This window comes from Mustela nigripes, chromosome 2 (genome assembly GCF_022355385.1).
Source record: "Mustela nigripes isolate SB6536 chromosome 2, MUSNIG.SB6536, whole genome shotgun sequence".
Lineage (NCBI taxonomy): Eukaryota > Metazoa > Chordata > Mammalia > Carnivora > Mustelidae > Mustela > Mustela nigripes.
Genome location: NC_081558.1, coordinates 63,306,798 through 63,326,903, shown reverse-complemented (window position 1 = coordinate 63,326,903; position 20,106 = coordinate 63,306,798). Strand labels below are relative to the sequence as shown.

The 20,106-nt window shown below is 43.1% G+C and overlaps 1 protein-coding gene across 3 annotated transcripts in view; it reads left to right on the top strand.

Annotated features, from left to right (window-relative positions):
- Positions 1-20,106, top strand: part of MLH1 (mutL homolog 1) — a 49,303-nt gene that overhangs the window by 3,257 nt on the left and 25,940 nt on the right. For 2 of the 3 annotated variants that reach the window (XM_059390577.1, XM_059390578.1), the window contains exons 3-11: positions 1,945-2,043; positions 4,937-5,010; positions 5,987-6,059; positions 7,405-7,496; positions 8,726-8,768; positions 10,615-10,703; positions 12,659-12,771; positions 15,585-15,678; positions 16,582-16,735. In XM_059390577.1, coding sequence (XP_059246560.1) covers positions 1,945-2,043; positions 4,937-5,010; positions 5,987-6,059; positions 7,405-7,496; positions 8,726-8,768; positions 10,615-10,703; positions 12,659-12,771; positions 15,585-15,678; positions 16,582-16,735 — 831 coding nt within the window. Of the gene's footprint in view, positions 1-1,944; positions 2,044-4,936; positions 5,011-5,986; positions 6,060-7,404; positions 7,497-8,725; positions 8,769-10,614; positions 10,704-12,658; positions 12,772-15,584; positions 15,679-16,581; positions 16,736-18,263; positions 18,361-20,106 lie in introns of those variants that run through there. The other variant, XM_059390579.1, reaches the window with a different exon arrangement.

Genomic DNA, 20,106 nt, shown 5'->3' with positions numbered 1-20,106 from the left:
AAGGACCAGCAGGGAGCCAGTGTGTCTCTAACAGAGTGAGGGAATAGAAGAATAACAGAAGATGAGTTACGTAGGACCTTATGGGCCATTCTAAAATCTTTGGCTTTTACTCTGAATAGGGTAGGATACTATTAAAGGGTTTTGAGCAAAGAAGTGACATGGTTTGGAGAGGTTTATAGGAACCTATTTGTCTAGAATATGGAAAACGGACTGTAGCAGGACAGGACAGAGGCAGTGAGAGGGCTCTTGGAGCAATCCAGGAGAGGGGTGACCATGCCTTAGACTAGTTTAGTTGCAGTAGAGAAGCAAGAAACAGTGAGATTCTGCATTGATTACAAAAACAGAGCTTTCAGAATTTGCTGATGCGTGGTGTAAGAGAAAGAAGAGTCCAGAATGATTTCAAGGTTTTGGCCTGTGCAAATGGAAGAGTTGCCGCTTAGTGATGGGAAAGCCTATGGAAGAAACACATTTGGGGGCATATCAGAAAATCATTTGGGCATGGTAACCTTGAGACGGCTCTTATTTGAGTTAGCCTGTGAGTCTGGAGGGCAGCATAGAGGTTTGGGCTGGAGATAAAAATTTAGTGTATTGCATTTTGATTGTAGTAAAAACCATGAGACTCCCATGAAAAGTTGCTGAATGTCACAGGTCACTAAGGAAATATGAATAAAAGCAACGACTTACCATTTTGACACCTATTAGGATGGCTGTTACAAAAACAGTAAAATAAAATAACAAGTGTTATAAAGGATACAGAAAAATTAGAACACTTGTGCATTTGCTGTTGGGAATGTAAATTGTATAGCCAATGTGGAAAATAGTATGGTGATTCTTAAAAAAATTAAACCGAATTACCATGCAGTTCAGCAGAACTTGTGAGTATATACTCCAAACAATTGAAAGCAAGGTCTTGAAGACATTTGTCCCCTCATGTTCATAGCAGCATATTTACAGTAGTCAAAAGCTGGAAGCAATCCAGGGTTCCGTAGATGAGTAGATTTTAAAATGTGACGTATACACATAATGGAATATTATTCAGCCTAAAGAGGATTGAAATTCAGACACAGGCTGCAATATGCATGAACCTTGAAGACATTACATTAAGTAAAATACCCATTCGCAAAAAGACAAATACTCTACGAGCCTAGGAGGTTCCCAGAGTAGTCCCATTCATAGAAGGTAGAATGCTGGTTGCAAGGGGTTTGGGGAAGGGGTGGATGAAGAATTATAATTTAATGGGGACCGAGTTTCAGTTTGGAAGGATGAAAGAGTTCTGGAGATGGATAGTGGTGATGTTGCACACCGTGCAAATGTATTTATGGCCACAGAACTGTACATTAAAAGTGGTAAAGTTTGTTATGTACACTTCACTATAATTAAATGCCTCTATAGATTTTTAATAAAGAAGTTTTCTAATAATAATGATTTTTATAAATTCATGGAGAACTAACTCATCAAGAGAGTGAGTGTAGGGGCAACTGGGTGGCTCAGTGAGCTAAAGCTGCTGCCTTCGGCTCAGGTCATGAACTCAGGGTCCTGGGATCAAGCCCCATATCAGGCTCTCTGCTCAGCAGGGAGTCTGCTTCCTCCTCTCTCTCTCTGCCTGCCTCTCTGCCTACTTGTGATCTCTGTCTGTCAAATAAATAAATAAATAAATAAATAAGAGAGTGAGTGTAGACAGTAAAGAGGTCCAAGGCTGGAGTCCTGGGTTGCTCCACTGACAGAGATGAGGCGGAACCAGCAAATGCAAAGAGATGTGACTTGTGAGAGAGAAGGGACACCGGGACAGGTGGCATTTCTGATTCCACGTGAGGAAGTTATTGCTGATTTCAAAACTCCTCTCCTGAAAGGGGTTTCTTCTTGGATTCAGTCAAGAAAAGAGAAATTTTAAAATTGGAAAAAATGAGTAATATAATTATTTACTTATTTTTTGGTATCTTATAGAAGGAAGATCTGGACATTGTGTGTGAGAGGTTCACTACAAGTAAACTGCAGTCCTTTGAGGATTTAGCTAGTGTTTCTACCTATGGCTTTCGGGGTGAGGTAAGCTAAAGATCAAAAAATGTGTAAAATATCCTTCTGTGATGACATTTCTGCCATTTGTCAACTTGTGTTTCTCAACAGAGGTAAATAAGTTCTGATTCTTTTTACTTGTTAAGTATGTGCAAATCAAACAAAATTAAAATTCATTTTCCAAAACCAAGGATTATTCATAAATACTTAATATACTGAAAACTATTTTATTTACAGATACAGTCCCCCTCCCTCCTGTCCAGATGTTAGGTAGGTATTTTCTGATGGAGAATGAAACACCACCCCCAAAGTTTATTTTGTCAAATTATCAAATATGAATCTGATTAATACTTACTACGTGCAAGTGGTGGGAAAATATAGGAGGTGAGGGAGCATGGTAAATAATACAGAGATTAGGAAACTACATGATAAAAGTCTTGTTTGTTTCCTTCAACAAATAAACTGCAAGGAAGAAAAGTGGAGGAGGGAACAAAAACCTGTAGTTTATAAGAAGCGTGGGGCGCCTGAATGGCTCAGTTGGTTAAGTGTCTGACTCTTGATTGCAGTTCAGGTCATGATCTTAAGTTTGTGAGATCGAGTCCCATCTTGGGCTCTGCACTGGGCATGGAGTCTGCTTAAGATTCCTTCTCCATTCTCCTTCTGTCTCCCTCCACCCCACCCCTGTCACACTCTCTCTTGCTCTCTCTCTCTAAAGAAAAAAAAAAGAGGCTTAAAATGCATATGAACCAGCTCCAATGTATACCTCTTACTTGGATCCCGATTTGAGCAGACTGTAAAAAAAAATTTTTGAGACAGGTATTTGAACACATGGGTTACTTCATAGTATTAAGAAGAAATTGTTGGGGGACACCTCGGTAGCTCAGTTGGTTAGGCAGCTACCTTTGGCTCAGGTCATGATCCCAGAGTCCTGGGATTGAGTCCTGCATCAGGCTCCTTGCTCAGCCGGGAGCCTGCTTCTCTCCCTCTGCCTGCTACTCCCCCTGCTTGTGCGCTCTCTCTCTCTCTCTCTCTCAAATATGTCAAATAAATAAATAAAATCTTTTTAAAAAAAAAAAAGGAAATTGTTGGGATGCCTGGGTGGCTCAGTGGGTTAAGCAGCTGCCTTCAGCTCAGGTCACAATCCCCGGGTCCTAGGATCAAGCCCCACAGTGGGCTTTCTGCTGCTTCTCCCTCTACCGCTTGTGTTCTCTCTTGAGCATGCGCTTTCTCAAATAAATAAATAATTAATTAATTAGAAAAAATTTTTTATTTTTATTTTTTTTAAAGATTTTATTTATTTATTTGACAGATAGAGATCACAAGTAGGCAGACAGGCAGGCAGAGAGAGAGGAGGAAGCAAGCTCCCCGCTGAGCAGAGAGCCCGATGCGGGGCTTGATCCCAGAACCCCGAGATCATGACCTGAGCCGAAGGCAGAGGCTTAACCCACTGAACCACCCAGGTGCCCCAATAAATAAATAATTTTTTTTAAAAAATTGTGGATTTTCTTGTATAAAAAATAGTATGATGTTTTTTGGAGGAGTCCTTATCTTTTAAAATATATGTGGGAATATTTGTGAATAAAATTATGTGATGCATGGGAGGAATATACAATATAAAAAGTGGTTAAAAACATTTTAAGACTAAAACAGGATCCTATAATTTTATGACATACGCTGTGGATATCTTTTCATTGGGAAAAAAGATATATATATATATATATTCCTATGTAATTTTTAGTACTTCTATCTTACCCTATCGTATGAATATACTGTGTTTATTTAAATGATTTCCTATTGGGGCACCTGGGTGGCTCAGTGGGTTAAAGCCTCTGCCTTCGGCTCAGGTCATGATCCCAGGATCCTGGGATCGAGTCCCACATCGGGCTCTCAGCTCGGCAGGGAGCCTGGTTCCTCCTCTCTCTCTGCCTAACTCTGCCTACTTGTGATCTCTGTCAAATAAATAAATAAAATCTTTAAATAAATAAATAAATAAATAAATAAATAAATGATTTCCTGTTGAACATTTATGTGTTTTGTCATTTTCTTGGTGAATATGCATATGTTCATATATAGTGTATTTTGTTCAATTACTGTCTCAGGGTCAATTTATAGAAATAACATTCATGGGGAGCCTGGATGGCTCAGTCGGTAAAGTATCCGAGACTCTTCATTTTGGCTTAGGCCACGATCTTGGGGCTCTGGAATTGAGTATGTACTGTATATATTTTATGTCCTTCTTATACAGGTCTCAAAATCATTTTACATTTCTAATTATGAACATTAGGTCGGTCACATAAACTAGGGAAATCCAGCTAGGACCTGGTAATCTTTGAGCCTAGGCCACGTTCCTTATTAATGAACTGAACCTGCCATAGGCAGAGTTCACTATCTTCCGAGATGCATGTGTGCAACATTATGTATTTGAGAAAGTGTGCACACATGTACACATAGGAGCAGAGGAGGAGCAGAGGGAGAGAGATAATCTCGAGCATCTCTTGATCATCAATTGATAATCCCTGCTGAACTCGGAGCCCAATATGAGGTTCACAACCCTTGAGATCATGATCTGAGCCAATTATCAAGAGTGGGACACTTAACTAACTGAGCCACCCAGATACCCCAACTATACTGGATTTAAAATAAATTTTAAAAAATAACTCTGTTGTGTTTCCGTTTGGACTTTTTTTCATATTTATTTTCCCCTTGTTCTGATAATATGCTACAAATTCATTTTTTTTTTTACAAATTCAATTTGATATCCTTTTTTTTTTAAGATGTCATGAAAGTGAGTGAGCGAAATGCCTATTGTTGCCATTTGCTAATACAAAATGGAAGGGGTAATTTAGATCACCTTTCTCTTTAATGAGGTGACAGTGGGTGACAGCAATGTTTATCTTTCATTCCATTTTGTTTTCTTCCTTAGGCTTTGGCCAGCATCAGCCATGTGGCTCATGTTACTATTACGACCAAAACAGCTGATGCAAAGTGCGCGTACAGGTATGGCACAGTCTGCTTTTACTCGTATTCATTCTGAAGCATGCTTTATGCCTGGATCTCAAGTGACCCTATCTAAACACCAATGTCATCTTTTTTGACCAAGTTCTTGGTTAAGTTTTCTTCCCTCTCTACGGACTAGTTGATAATCCACAGGGATGATTATTGGGTAATAATCTTACTCATGGATTCTTAACACATCTTAAGATGTGACATGTAAGTCCTTGCAAGCTCTATTACACAGATGTATTCTAAGTAGGTGGTAGATGCAGGTAATATTCTGGCCCTGTGCCCTTTAGTAGGATGTTACTTTGTCTGATGACAGGGCTGTCTGTGGCTGGATGCTGGAGGCTCAAGTTTCCTTAGCTGGCTCTAGAGCCCCTGGCTCCCTGCCTCACATGCTTATCTAAGCTGGCTTGCCCTTCCACTGGGGGCAGGCAGGGGGCAATGCTGTGCCAGCTTTCTCTTGTGCTGCCACAGTATTCAGAGGCTCCCTAGAGCCTTGTCATCTTTTTTGTGGTGCTTTCACTCCCCTCCCCAGCCCCCAGCTGAAAGTTTGCTTCTCTAGATCACTTAGCACAACGTCCTGCACTTTAGGAAAAAGTGTGTCCCCTAGATTGAGAGCTCTCCAGGGCCTTTCTTTGTTACCAAGGCCTCTGCGGGCCTATCATTTGGTAACCCTTCCATAAATGATTACGTAATTATAAGAAAAAATTTGTTGTCATGGTAGGCAATGGCAAAACTATTGCTTTTAGCTCAAAACTCAGGAACTAAAAAGCAACATTTGCTAGAACAATAGGGATTTTTTTTTTGTATCCAATTGGAATGTTAATGGAATCATAGAAAAAGAGGAAAATGGTAATTAAATCAGTAGAGAGCATGGCTGTACCTTATTGTTTGATATAATTTCTTTTTATACTCTTTGGATTGATATTCCCTGCCTCTTGGATATTAATAGTCTCTTATATTTTCTCTTAAGAGCAAATTACTCAGATGGAAAGCTAAAAGCTCCTCCTAAACCATGTGCAGGCAATCAGGGGACCCAGATCACAGTAAGTATGGCACAAGGAGTATGAATTGTTGAAAAAGAGCTTTGTAGAGGGGCGCCTGGGTGGCTCAGTGGGTTAAGCCACTGCCTTTGGCTCAGGTCATGATCTCAGAGTCCTGGGATCGAGTCCCGCATCGGGCTCTCTGCTGAGCAGAGAGCCTGCTTCCCTCTCTCTCTCTCTGCCTGCCTCTCCATCTACTTGTGATTTCTCTCTGTCAAATAAATAAATAAAATCTTTAAAAAAAAAAAAAAGAGCTTTGTAGAAATTCTGTCATAAAGAATAAAATTGTCTCAAAAAAAATTGTCTCTGAGTTTTCAAAGTAATAATAAAATGAATCTTTGCTCTTTAGTAGAAACAAAGACATTTCTCTCTAAACAAGAGGACTGATTATGGCTTTAATGGCATGGCAGCCTGTGTGCACTCCGTCCATCTTTTTCAAAAGCTGGGAGATTCTTTCACTGGGATGGCAGAAATCAGTGCAAGGTAGTTGGCATTGAAATGACCTTTAAACTTGACTCCAGAAGACGTAAGTTAGAGTCTCAGCCTGGTCACTCAGTGGTTATGTGTCCAGAGGCAAGTTGTTTAGTTTCCCTTTATCTCACTTCTCCCATCTCTCAAATGGAATAAAGAATATCTGCCCACTTAGTGTTTGATAATATGGTTGTATCATTAATCAGAAAAAATCTACTATGCTGCCTTATTTCTATGGTGCCATGTTTGGTCTCCTCCCATTGTGTGATCTGACAAAGCATCCCACTGTCATGATATGCATCACACCTCTCATACCTCCATCTCCAGCTAGAACACTGAAGGCTGTAACCCTTGCCTTGATAAGATGGGATAAGACGGGCAGGAGGCAGAAGTGAACGTTAAGTGCATGTTAAGACAGATCCAGTACACAGGGTGACCAGGGTGTGATTTCCAAGAAGCCCAAATGATCTCAGACATTTTATAATAACTCTTAGTTTGGAAAATATTCTTAGATGCCATGTGATAATATAATTATTGGTAAATTTACATGCTTGCCCCCACTGAATCGCGTAATATCCTGGGTAAGACTGCTTTATTGGTCTTTGTATTCCCAGCACAGAGCAAAGAGCCTGACCTAGAGATAGCCCTCAGTACCTATTTGAGAAATCAGTGAATGAATATGGGAAGCAGGAAAAATATCCTTTATTTCCTTTGTTAAGGCTAACTTATCTCTTGTCCTCTCCCCTAATCAGTGCTTTGAACTGTACTGTTGGTAAGTATAGTTGTATTCTCTGCTAGCCAGCTTTAGGTAGACAGCTTGGGTCTTTATTTCCATGTATTTCTGTGAATTTACAAGAGAAAATCCATTTCATTTCAGGTGGAGGACCTTTTTTACAACATATCCACAAGGAGGAAAGCTTTAAAAAACGCAAGTGAAGAGTATGGGAAAATTTTGGAAGTTGTTGGCAGGTACAGTCCAAAAACTGAGAGTGGTTCTTTGCCATCTCTCACTGAAGGAATGTGTGCCAGTGCTTAATCTGAGAACAGTTGGTTGAGCTAGGTGGAGAACTGCACATTATAAGGCTAAGAGTGGCAAGAAATGTCAGCACCTGCTCCGTGGAGAGGATGAAGACCAGGCTGGCTTTGGGGATTAGATAGTAGCCCTGCTACAGTTGTTTTCATTCTTTACTGACTCTACTCAAGAGTCTGTTTCCTGGGAGAGCGCATTTGATTGGCATGGCTTGGGTCCCCCGTCATGTGCCTCTTTTCTATGGGGAAAAGCACTGATTGGCCGTCTCCGGTAAATCAGGTGGAATTGGGAAGAGGTAGTTTCCCAAAGAAAGACTAGGACCTGTTAAAAGAAGGAGAAAGGATTCAGGGCCAGTGAAAATAACATTATGTCCACTGTTCAGTGGATCCAGCATGGGCTCTCTAAGCCTGCACATCCTGGAGTGGTAGCAGAGATCTATTAACTATTTTTCAGTATTTCTGAAAACTCCAAAATGAATAAAACATTTGCTCCTTATAAAGTGGAACAGACTTCTACATTAAGTTTCTTTGCTTTTTCTTGGAGTTGTATAAAGCAGCATCAGAATATTAATTATCTCTTGAAATAAAGGAGTTCTAGTTGGCTTTTTGGTTCTAGGTATAGTCAAGCGAATTCATAACTGTTAGCTGAATGAATGCATTTTGCTAGACACAATTCTTCAGTTCATGGGGCCCATGAGGGAGGAGTAATAAATAAATAATAGTCAACTGAGAAAAGACGGGGAGATGCTGAAACAGGGCCTGGGGCTAAAAAAGAAGTGGGTAAGGAGGGGGTGTCTTGAGGGGCTCTGAAAGAGAATAGAAGAGTTCAGGAGTTGTAAAGCGTAGGTTCTTGAGATGCAAGCTGCCCCTAGTGGGTTTGTGAAAGTAAAACAGTAGGCAAGGAAGAGATTGTATTGAAATATCATTGAGTCTAGTCAGAACTAAAAAAGCAAACAACTCTGTTTTTGATTCTCCCACATTTAGCATTGGCTATCTCCATTAAGTTTGTGTTGGCTTATTTTCCTGTGGGTAAAATATGATATATGGAGATATTCCTGACTGTCTATCTTTGTTTAAATCATGTCATGTTATTTAACCAATAGGGAGTTCTGTGTTATATTGTGCTTTTGGCCACTCTGCTTACTGTTTTGTTGTCTTTTCTTTGACAGGTATTCAATACACAATTCAGGCATTAGTTTCTCAGTTAAAAAAGTAAGTGGTTGGTTTATAAGTGATGGTCTGTATTTTTAAAAAGGGTTTTTTGTTTGTTTGTTTACCATCTATTGATGATCTTTATTTGAAAGCCAGGGGTATTGAGTTACAGGTATATTTGTCGAGTTGAACAAATACTCATGGATTAACCACTTAAGCTAAAATTGTTCTTTGAATTGTAGGCTCAAAGATAAAAAAAGACAGAGAGACCCTGCCTTCTAAGACCTTTACATTAGTAGCAGGTAAAAAGAGTTGGAAGGAATGAAATTTTGTTGACAACTTGCTATACTGAATCTGTTACTGTAATTTCCTTCTACCTTAGTGTATCTTTGTGTGATAAGTTTTATTCTCCTATTTTATTGATAAATAGTTTAAAATTCAGTAAAGTAAAATAACCTAAGGGCCTATATGATAAATAAGAGCCATAGCTGAGACTTGAAGCTATGTCCACGCCCTGTGCGTTTTTTATAACATGATCCCATAAATACAGAATATGGTGTGAAAACAGAGTAAAAGTGAAATAGAGGAATGACCAAAATGCTAATTATGAGAGCGCATGTTCTCTCTGGCAGCCAGAAAGCTTCACTTAGAAAGTAACATTTGAAACTAGTATCATGTGGAGAAAGATGGTGGTAGAAGTGGCAACAGGGGTAACAAAGATGGATTATTTTAATAGCTAACATTTATTAAGGGTTGAAAATGTGCGGGGCATTACTTTAAGCCCTTTTCATATGTTAACTCATTTATTCTTTATTAAAATGAAATTGGTACCATCATTATCTCCCTCTTACAAATTTGGTAAAAGAGGCAGATAATTAAATTATGTAATGTCATACAGCTGGGACAAGTAGTACTTTGTCAAGTTGAAAAGTCATTTCAGGCATATGAGGAAAGATAAGAAAGACTCAGGAGCATACTTGGAGGGTTTGGAGAATACAGATAGTTAGTAACCCAACACATTTGCTGGGGAGTTAAGTTTCAGGGTTTTCAATCCTGTGTTGAACAGTTTTGGCTTTATCTTGTGATCAGTGGAGAGTCATTGAAGATTTTTAAATAGAGGAGTGATGTGCTTATATCTGTTATGGTCAGATAACTGAGAAGAGGTATGCAGGGTTTGGAATGGGGAAGGTATGAATGTAAGTAGGCTTATTTTACCATCATAATTGGTTTAAAGAAGTTGATGAAGGTCTAAGTTAGAAACAGTAATGATTAAGAGAGGAAAAGTTTGGATATTAAGAGATAAAATAAGTAGAACTTTGAGAGGAAAGGATCGAATTGAAGGAAAAGTAAAAATTACTTTGGTTTCTAATTTAGCAGTCCATATGGGTAATAATGCCATAACCATCAGAAGGAGTAAAGCAAAAGGATGAGACTGGTAGAGAAAAGGCTGATGAGTCTATTGTAAGGCAGACACACTGATTCTGATTTACTTGTAGTTCCTCCATAGCAGTATTCTTTTTTTTTATAAACATATAATATATTTTTATCCCCAGGGGTACAGGTCTGTGAATTGCCAGGTTTACACACTTCACAGCACTCACCAAAGCACATACCCTCCCCAGTGTCCATAATCCCACCCCACTTCTCCCAACCCCCCTCCTGCCAGCAACCCTCAGTTTGTTTTGTGAGATTAAGAGTCATTCATGGTTTGTCTCCCTCCCAATCCCATCTTGTTTCATTTATTCTTCTCCTACCCCCATAATCCCCCATGTTGCATCTCCACTTCCTCATATCAGGGAGATCAGGGATTTTTTTTTTTTTTAATAGTTCACCTGAGGAAATAAGATTAGGATGTTTCATTCACAACTGTAAGACAATAACTTGCATTTTCTGCTCTGTTTATCAGCAAGGTGAGACCGTGGCTGACGTTAGGACACTGCCCAATGCCACAACGGTGGACAATATTCGCTCCATCTTTGGAAATGCTGTTAGCCGGTATGTTGATAATTCATACTTTGAAAAATCTGCATTCCATGTCTCGGTTTACCATTTATCACATTATTTTGGAATCTGTCAAAGTAACACCTGCCTTAAGAGTTTGCCTTAATGAAATAAGCAGGCTTTATTTCCATGCTCCAGATTTGTTCATGGAGTCATGATTTCAGGGAACCCACACTTCTTGGGTGCATGTTATCTCCCAGATGCTCCGGCTATAAATCAGTGTGTTCTCTCTAGCCTCTGTCTTCAAAATAATCACAAGGTTGTAGAATTCTTTCATCTTCCAGTGCTTTGTCTTTTCCTAATACTTCCCATGTCATCAGTTTGAGATTTCACTCATTATGGCTCGACATTTATTAATTGCCTCTCACATTCTAGGCTTTGTGCTGGAAGTTAAGGATGTAAAGACAGAAAAAATACTCCCTATCCTTAAAGACTTACCCGTCTGGTGGCAAGCAGATTTCTAAGTTACCAAATTTTCATTGTCAGGAAAAGCCTCAGAGGGAACCTGTGGTATAGATTGCTCACAGCATTCCTTACAAGGCAAAACCCACCGCTTCCATCAGAGTCCTAGCTAAGTCCCAGGACTCTGCAAAGCCCAAAGTGCCCATGCCGTAATCTGAGGGGAAGAATACTAAGGCCACTTTACCTGCCAGGCATGGCCTGGATGCAGGGCATATGCAGCCCCTGGCTTGCTTTTTTGCAGAAATCCTAGAAGTAGCAGTAGTCCCAGAGCCCAGTTTTTGACTTCAAAGGACAAATTACTCATTTCTTTGAGCAAAACCAAGTTCGTAACTAGGTAACAGTCAATTTGTTTTTAATTACCCTCTTTACTAATTGTTAATGAATTAAGTTTTTTAAACTTAAAGAACACTATTGTACAAGGAAACTTGGAGAGCTTCTTTATTATTTAAGGACTCAGAATTAGTCATTATGAATTTCCTAGGGACTATAAGAGATTAGAAATCACACAGAGCAGCTGTTCCCAAAGGGTGTTTCCAGAAAACCAGCCTCTTGAGACGTTTTTGGGAAGAAAGGGTTTGCTGGTTTATGTGAGAAACACTGCAAGCTGTATTTTCTGCTCAGAGACTCTGTACACATTAACTGCTTAACAGTCTTCCACCACATGTTCAGCAGATGCTTACTGAATGCTTATTCTTTGCCAGGTACTGTGCTGACAAATACAGTAGGACGTAAAGCAGAAGTACTCTTGCCCTCAGAGGATGCCTATTCAGTTGGAAAGACACGTGAAATAATTATGCCACTCATTAGTGGTTGTGCTAGATGTCTCAAAGGAAAAATACAAAGCACAACAGGAGAATCTCTGAGAGTCAGGGGGAGGGATAGTCAGAGAAAGCTCTTTGAAGGAGTAAGTCCAGACCTAGGACGGATAAGGAGAATTAACTAGCTGTCAGTAGGAGCTTTCCAGGCACAGGGACCCACGCTTAGGAAGATCCTCACGCAGAGATGAATGTGGCTTATGTGAGAACCACCTTTCACCCATTAACCTCACCTCCCTGTAAGTACAGCCCTGAGGGCACCACACTGGAGCCCCATTTTGGCACTGTTCAGAGAGTAAGGGATTCAGTAGAAATGAGTCCTTTTGGAATTTCATCTTTGGGTTTGAGTTACTAAGGTACACAAAAGTTTCAGTGAAATAAGGTCTCAGAGCTTGGATTTGTCATTATGTCCCAGCAGTCCGAGCAGTGCTTGGCTTAGAACAGAAGTGCTTGAAAACAGTGATAGGGTGAGTAGGTGGGTAGGTGGAGGAACAGCCAGATGGATGGATGGGTGGGCCCAGAGGACCTCATTAAACCAAGTCTCAGGAGTCCTTATTTGGCAGGATTAGTTTATGAAGGAGCTCTGAGTTTTCCAATTCTGAATCTTTATACTGTTTGAATTTTCCATTATTTTCAAGACCCTCAAAATTTCTCTTTTTTTTTTTCAACCAGAGAACTGATAGAAGTTGGGTGTGAGGATAAAACCCTGGCCTTCAAAATGAATGGCTACATATCCAATGCAAATTACTCGGTGAAGAAGTGCATCTTCTTACTCTTCATCAACCGTAAGTGAGGAAGAACCATGCGGGGAAGTCTGTCCACAGGAAAGTTTATGGGACCCTGGAAAAATTCCGAATCCATAGGTTTGATTCCACACAGGGCACCCTCAGGCTGAAGTGTGGCTTGATTAGGAAGCCTTTATAATTTCTAGGCTAAAAGTCTACTCAGCCCTCTGAAATATGCTCATTGCTGGGGGGCCACTGGCAGAGTGTGGCTATTGTCTCTGGGAGAGGGCATCACCCTTGTGAGCCTGAACAGCTTCCTTTCCTGCTGGCCTCAGCCTTCCAAGCATGCCCCAGGCAGATGTTTCTTCTCATATTAGATCAAGAGTCAGCTGTTTGAATTGCCCAGCAGGACACAGGGAGAGGGTCCCTTGGGTATAGGCAGTGTCATTAGTAAAGAAATGGAATGTTAAGGGTAGAGTTATGGACATTGGGAAGGGTATGTGCTATGGTGAGTGCTGTGAAGTATGTAAATCTGGCGATTCACAGATACATATATAACATATGTTTATAAAAAAATAAATTAACACACATATATAACATATGTTTATTTAAAAATTAATTAAAAATATGTATATTTAAAAAAAAGAAATGGAATGTTAAACCCCTTGGGATTCTTCTTTTTAAAGAAAGTTATTTATAATATAATGAGCAGTACTAGAAATCAGAGAGGAAATTAACTAAAGGAATTTGGATTTTTGTCAGATTCCTCTTTGGTCTTTATCTCTCTGCAGGCATATTGTTTACATGATTACTGCTTGTTGAGTAAATACTATTTTGCCTTCTGTTTCTTTTTACTTAATTGCTTATGGTTTAGAAAGAGTGTGACAGGGAGCCACAATGGGTCTGATTTCATTTTAATTTTTCAGCCAGAAATGCATCATGCATCTTGCCATTTGTCCAGTACTTATATTTTCATTATATAAATTTATTGCCTTTGTTGTTCAAAGCTCTTCGTAATTATTTTACAGTTTTTTGGCTTGCTATTGAAAATGGTAGATTCCCCTGTTGCATTTATAATGATAGCCAGCCAGAAGTGTCCCAGATTATCCTTGTTTTACAGCTGTTTCCAGGCCATATAGAAACAGGGAAAGGGGAGTTAATATTTCATAGACACATCCTGTTAAACTGATGTATATTATATTAGTAAGTTTTTTTTTTAATATATTATTTATTTATTTATTTGACAGACAGAGATCACAAGTAGGCAGAGAAGCAGGCAGAGAGAGAAGGGGGGAAACAGGCTCCCTGCTGAGCAGAGAGCCCGATGCGGGGCTCAATCCCAGGACCCTGAGATCATGACCTGAGCTGAAGGCAGAGGCTTAACCACTGATCCACCCAGGCGCCCCATTAGTAAGGTTTTTTAACTACCTTATTAAGAGGGACTTAAGCCTGATCTCTAGTAACGCTGGCTTTAATCAAGGCACAGAGATGTTTTTCCCTTGTTTTTCTAACCTTGAAGAATACCACTTTGTGACACATGTGTTGGCGATAGAATAAGTGAGCAGAAATCAGTGTAAGTGCCGCATGCGGAGCACATGTGTTTGCTGCTGGCGAGCTCCTTACCCCATCGGTTCAGCATCAGCATTCTCGAGTCTGCTCACCGCACCAAGTTCCCAGCAGCACAGAGGCCAGACACGAGTGTGTCATCTGGTTCTCTCCATGGCTCGAGCTCTTGCTCAGGTGGTGGGAAAAGGAACACTCCTTCGGCGTGTCTCCAGCCCAGAAATCATTGTAAAGGGGCTCTGGCTGTCGCCTTGTCAGGTGCCTACACCTGCTCCAGGCCTGTGTGCTCTGGGCATGTGTCACCAAGCACAGCACCCTTGTTGTGGGGGGCCCACGGAGGAGCTAAAACCATGAGGCATATACCCTTGGCTATACCAGCCAACCCAGGAGAGCAGACCACCGGCAGGTCATCTGTCCAGAGAGAAGGGAAGGCTCAATTTTCTGAAAATAGATTTTCCTCTGATTTTTGTCTTACCTCCCCCAGCTTTGAGTGTTTTCCCACCCCCTTCAGCCCTGTCCCATTCCTAAATTACCTTAAATATGAAGTGCCTGGAAAACTCTTTCCTTTTTTTTTCTTTTTGAAGATTATATCTATTTATCTGACAGAGAGAGAGTGTGTACAAGTATGGGGAGCAGCAGACAGAGGGAGAGGGAGAAGCAGGCTTCCCACCAAGCAGGGAGCCCAATGCAGGACTCGATCCCAGGACCCTAGGATCATGACTTGAGCTGAAGGCAGACACCCAACTGAGCCACCCAGGAGGCTCTGAAAAACTCTTTCTTACTTTCATTGCTCAGTTGGGGTACCCCACTGTTGAACCCCCCCCCACTCTGGGCAGAGTTAGTTGCTCCATCCTCCCACCATTCAGCACACACATCTCTGGGGTGCTTACCAGAACTGGAACTGGAGTGCATGTAGTCACCAGCATATTGTCCCCCAGCCCATGGCATATGTAATAGGCAGCCAGGGTGTATGTGCTGCATGAAAAGTCTAAGCTGACAGCGCCGCTGCCCACCGTGCCCTGCAAGGGCAAAGGTAGTCCTCCCGGGCTGAGGGAAGGGAAGCGGGGAGGCAGAACGTAGTGTCCTCCCGTGTTCCTGTGACTGAGCTAAGAGGAGAGAGCCCGAACCCCAGAGCCAGATGCTCATGGATAGCAACACGTTAAAAAAGAGACCTCTCCTTCCTAGGGTCTGCTATGGATGTTGCTCCAGAAGTGTTTCTGCTAAGTGATTTCCATCATGAAATGAATGTGCGCCTGTTACCTCTCCCTTCAGGACAGTTTTGAGCTGGTTACTTTCCTTTTATTTTCTAGATCGTCTGGTAGAGTCAACTTCTTTAAGAAAAGCCATTGAAACAGTGTATGCTGCATATTTGCCCAAAAACACACACCCATTCCTGTACCTCAGGTAAGGCTGCAGGGCTCCTCAGCTGAGACTCAGAGACTCACAAGAAACGAATTCTGTCCAGTTGTCCTCTTTGAAAGAGATGGACTTGCTCATGGCTCCAGCAGAGTGAATCCCATCACTACTAGCAGGATGGTGAAGGATGCTCTGTCCTTCCTTGCAGGTGAAGGGCACAGTTTCCCTTCACTTACTCACTCATGCAGAAGTCTCCCTGAGGGCCTCCCATGTACCAGTTACCTTGCTGGTGAAACAATGGTGAATAATAGCTCTTGCCCCTGAACCAGCCAGAAGCTGCCCCCTCCCTGTCAGAGAAGCCTCTTGCCCCTCCACGGTCCCTCCAGGGCCCCCTCCTGCCACAGATTCACTGCGTGGTCATGGAGCAGGCAGTGAAGGGGGAATGTGGAGCCGAGGCAGTCAGGTGATGGCTGGTACAGCCTCTAAATTGACATTTACATTACATTTTGATGATAGAACCTTCTCTCACGTGTATTCTTATTTTGATCCTCGTAACACTGAAAGCAGGTAGGGAACAGGTTCATGGTTACAGATGAGAAAACCCATCCAGAGGGGTTAAGTAGCTTACCCCAGGTCACTCACTAAGTAGTTCCACTAGTTCTGGAACGATGGTAACAGCTGACGTGGAATAAACTTGCCAGGTACTCACAGTGTGCTTTGCATGAATTTAAGCCCCACCACATGCTTTATCCACCTTATAGAGGGGGAGACTGAAGCAAAGGAAAATGATGTCACTGACCCCAGGCTGCACAGCTTCAGAATCCAGTTCGCTCAGACTTGACCCTGAAGTTTTGACCACTGTGTCATTTGAACCCCCTCAAGCCTGCTGGTGAGAATTGTTTTCCCCGTTCCCCACCACTCAACATAGTTGTTTGCTTTTCTTCCTGCCAGTTTAGAGATCAGCCCCCAGAATGTGGACGTCAACGTGCACCCCACAAAGCATGAAGTTCACTTCCTACATGAGGACAGCATCCTGGAGCGGGTGCAGCAGCACATTGAGAGTAAGCTCCTGGGCTCCAACTCCTCCAGAATGTACTTCACCCAGGTGAGGGTGCTATCTGTCCAGCTCTGGCTCTGGTGCTTTCACCTTCACCTAAATTGTGGCCCGTCAAATTCAAGAGCCCAGAGTTCTGCTTGTTGCTTTAGGACTGGCTTTCCAAGGATTACCTGAAAGTTTTCCTTTAGTACTATCTCCTTTTTTGAAGCTAACAGTGAAATCAGCCTGTTTTCCTGGGCCTGGAGTCAGGAGGCTCACGGTCTCACTCTGCCTGCATCTAGGACCATAGACTGGCTTCTCAGGAAAACAAGCTGTCTGAAACAGAATAGGACACCTCTTCCATGCATCTGTCTTGCCTAGGGATGTTCAGGAGGAGGCTGAGCCCACATCACAGGGCAGAGGGAGGCAGCGGGACAGTGGGGGGAGCAGGGCCTTACGTGTCAGACAGGCCTGGGTTACCACCACGTGACCCACTTTCCCCGGTCTCCGTGTCTCCCTCAGTGAGGGCTAAAGTGGTCATCCTCACCTCTGAGGGTGGGGACAAGCAGGAGGCAAAAGTGTTTGATGCAGGGCCTGGCACCATCCACCTTATCAGAATTACGCAGGTTCTAAGTGCTTATGATTCTAAGCTACTCCAGCTCTCTGGGGCCTCATGTTGCCCATCTATAAAATAAATGGATGGATAATGCGATCTGCAGTGTCCCAGCCCAGTTCTGACATGACCTGATACTCAGCAGCACATGGTGCAGGTGTCTCAGAAGCACACCAAATCCCAGAACTGTGGAGACGGAAACATCCCCCCTTCCCCACCCTCTTTCCCCCTTGAAAACAAAAGCCGGTGGGGACTGGGGTGGCGTGCAGATGGGTACCTGGGTGGCTCAGTTGGTTAAGCAAGCATCTGACTCTGAATTTCAGCTTAGGTCATGGTCTCAAGGTTGTGGGGTTGAGCCCTGCATCAGGTTCTACACTGGGCCTGAAGCCTGCTTGAGATTCTCTCTCTCTGTCTCCCTCTGCCCCCCCCCCCCCCATTAAAAAAAAAGGAGAAGAAGAAGAAGAAAAGAAATGGAAGCACTGGGTCCTGTAAGCAGAGAGTGGGCTTCTGGGAGCCTACTTTAAAAAGAGAACTTTTTAAGTTCACGAGGCAGTTTATGCTTCCCACAGGAACCTTCACAGAAAGCCCCTTGCTGGGGGTGGCATGGGCATGAAGCAGTGAGAGTGGATGCCCTAGGGGCAGCCCTGCCACCTCTGGAGCCTGGGCAGAGGCTGGGCAGTGAGTGACCATGGGTTGCTGCTGAAGCCACTTGTATGTGGCAGGTGGGCAGAAGGAAGTGCTCGCTGGGAGCCAGCCCTCAGTCTTCTGCTAGGTTTGCTGGGCCCCTGGTGCCATAGGAGGCTCGAGTCAGCAGAGGTGATGGGTGCACATACCTGTGCAGTGCCAGTGGTTAAGATGAGGACACACGTGCTATAGGGCTGGTGGGCCTGGCTCTCAGAGCAGTGTGTGATACCCAGGAAGTGCTCAGTCACTGGGAGTTCAGATCCTATCTGTTGCTGCTTCTCGTCCTCTGCCTCCCCACAGATGTGCAGAGACCCCCACTGTGGGCGAGACCATGTTGAGTGCCTGCCTTCAAGGAAGCGCTCCTTGTCCCCTGGGGAATACATCCCATGAAAGAGAGGTAAAGAGGCACCTGGGGGCATCAGGGGAAGGCTCCTATCCTGGACTTTGGGAAGGGATGCAGAGGCTGGGACCCCAGGGCTGGGTACGAATGAGATGGGCAAAGGGAACAAAGCATGAAAAAAGTGTTTCTGGCAGAGGAAACAGTGAGGAGAAGGCCTGAGGGGTGAGGGGAACAGGAAGTTGTGTGCTTGAGGGTCTGAAAGTTCCATGCTGTGGGTCCAGTGTTTATCCTGGCTGCCCTTAGGATCACCGGGGAAATAGAAAGCACCCTTGCCTTCTCCAAACCAAGAAATCAGTCTCAGGCGGTGGGGGGTGGGGGGTGGCGGCATCAGTAGTTTTAGAGTTTTCCCAGGTGCTTTCATGTGCAGCCCGGGGGAGGCCTGTGTGTGGGCCCCGGGCAGGCTGGCGGTGGGGGTTGGCCCTGGAGAGAGGAGGCTGCAGGGGTCCCAGACCTGATGACACTTCTGTCAGCATGTTAAGGAGTTTACGCTTTGGTGTGACAGGAATCCACAAGATCAATGTGCCCTTTATAAAGAATCCTGTGGTCACATTGGGGCAAGGATGGCCAAGGCATGTGGTGGAGGCCCCCTGGCTATCTGGGAGAACAGGGATGGATCTGGGCAGAGGAGGTAACTCCACTCACAGATGGTTAATGATCTGGAACTGCCCGGACCTGGAAAAGGTGTGGCTGGTGGGGAGCGGGACCAGGGTGGGGTGGGGGGACAGGCTGAAAGTGTGAGGTGAAAATGAGGAGCACATTGTGTGGGCCAGAGTGGATATCCCTTGCTCTGTCCTAACTGAGATCGAAAGAGCTTTGCCGGAGGTCCTGGAGTATGTGCCATACTGGGGAAAGAACTTCTCACCTTCCTCCTTGTCTTATTTTGCATAAGTCAGATTCATTTAGTTAGCTTACATTGTCTTTCCCCATAGAATTCCACATAGTCCTGACCCGTGTGTCTTCAGAAGGAAAGTGGGTTTCTGGATCAGGCGCCCCCCACCCTACCCCCAACACTAGTCGGTGTAGTGGCACAAGCCTTGGAGCATTGCTGTGGGTGGCAGGGTCCAAACTCAGAGCTGTCACCACTCCTCTGGTTGCATCAGAATACCTTTTCTCCCACTCCCCACCTGTGTCTTGCACCACACTGCCTAGGGCCTATGGCATAAGCCCAGGTTTGTGGTGAAGCCATTCAGTATGGAAATCGGGAAGCCCAGGGCCTCCTGGGGTTTGTTGCTACTCCGTCCTGTTGGACAAGGTGTTTCACTTTTCTGGACTTTAAAATGACTATCTGCAAAGTAGTTCTGTTAATTTCTGCTCCTGTGGCTATGACATAGGCAAATGAAGCAAATACAATGTTGACCTTTACATAGTGCAGGGCTTGGGGCACTGACCCTCTGGACAATCAAAAATATGAACTCTACAAAACTTTGACTTCTATTAGCCTACTGTTGATCAGAAGCCTTACCGATAACATAAACAGTTGACTAACATGTATTTTGTGAATGTGTTATATACTGTATTTTTATAATAAAGTATTCTAGGAAAAACTGTTGACTAAGAAAATCATAAAGAAGAGAAAGTACATTTACAGCACTGTATTATTAAAATTCTGCATGTAAGTGGACCCACAGTGTTCAAATCTGCTTTATTCAAGGGTCAACTATATTCACTTCATTTGCCTGTGTACACTGGAAGGATTTCACATTTTCCACAAAAGGAGGTTTCTCCTTTTTGAACAGTTTTGCT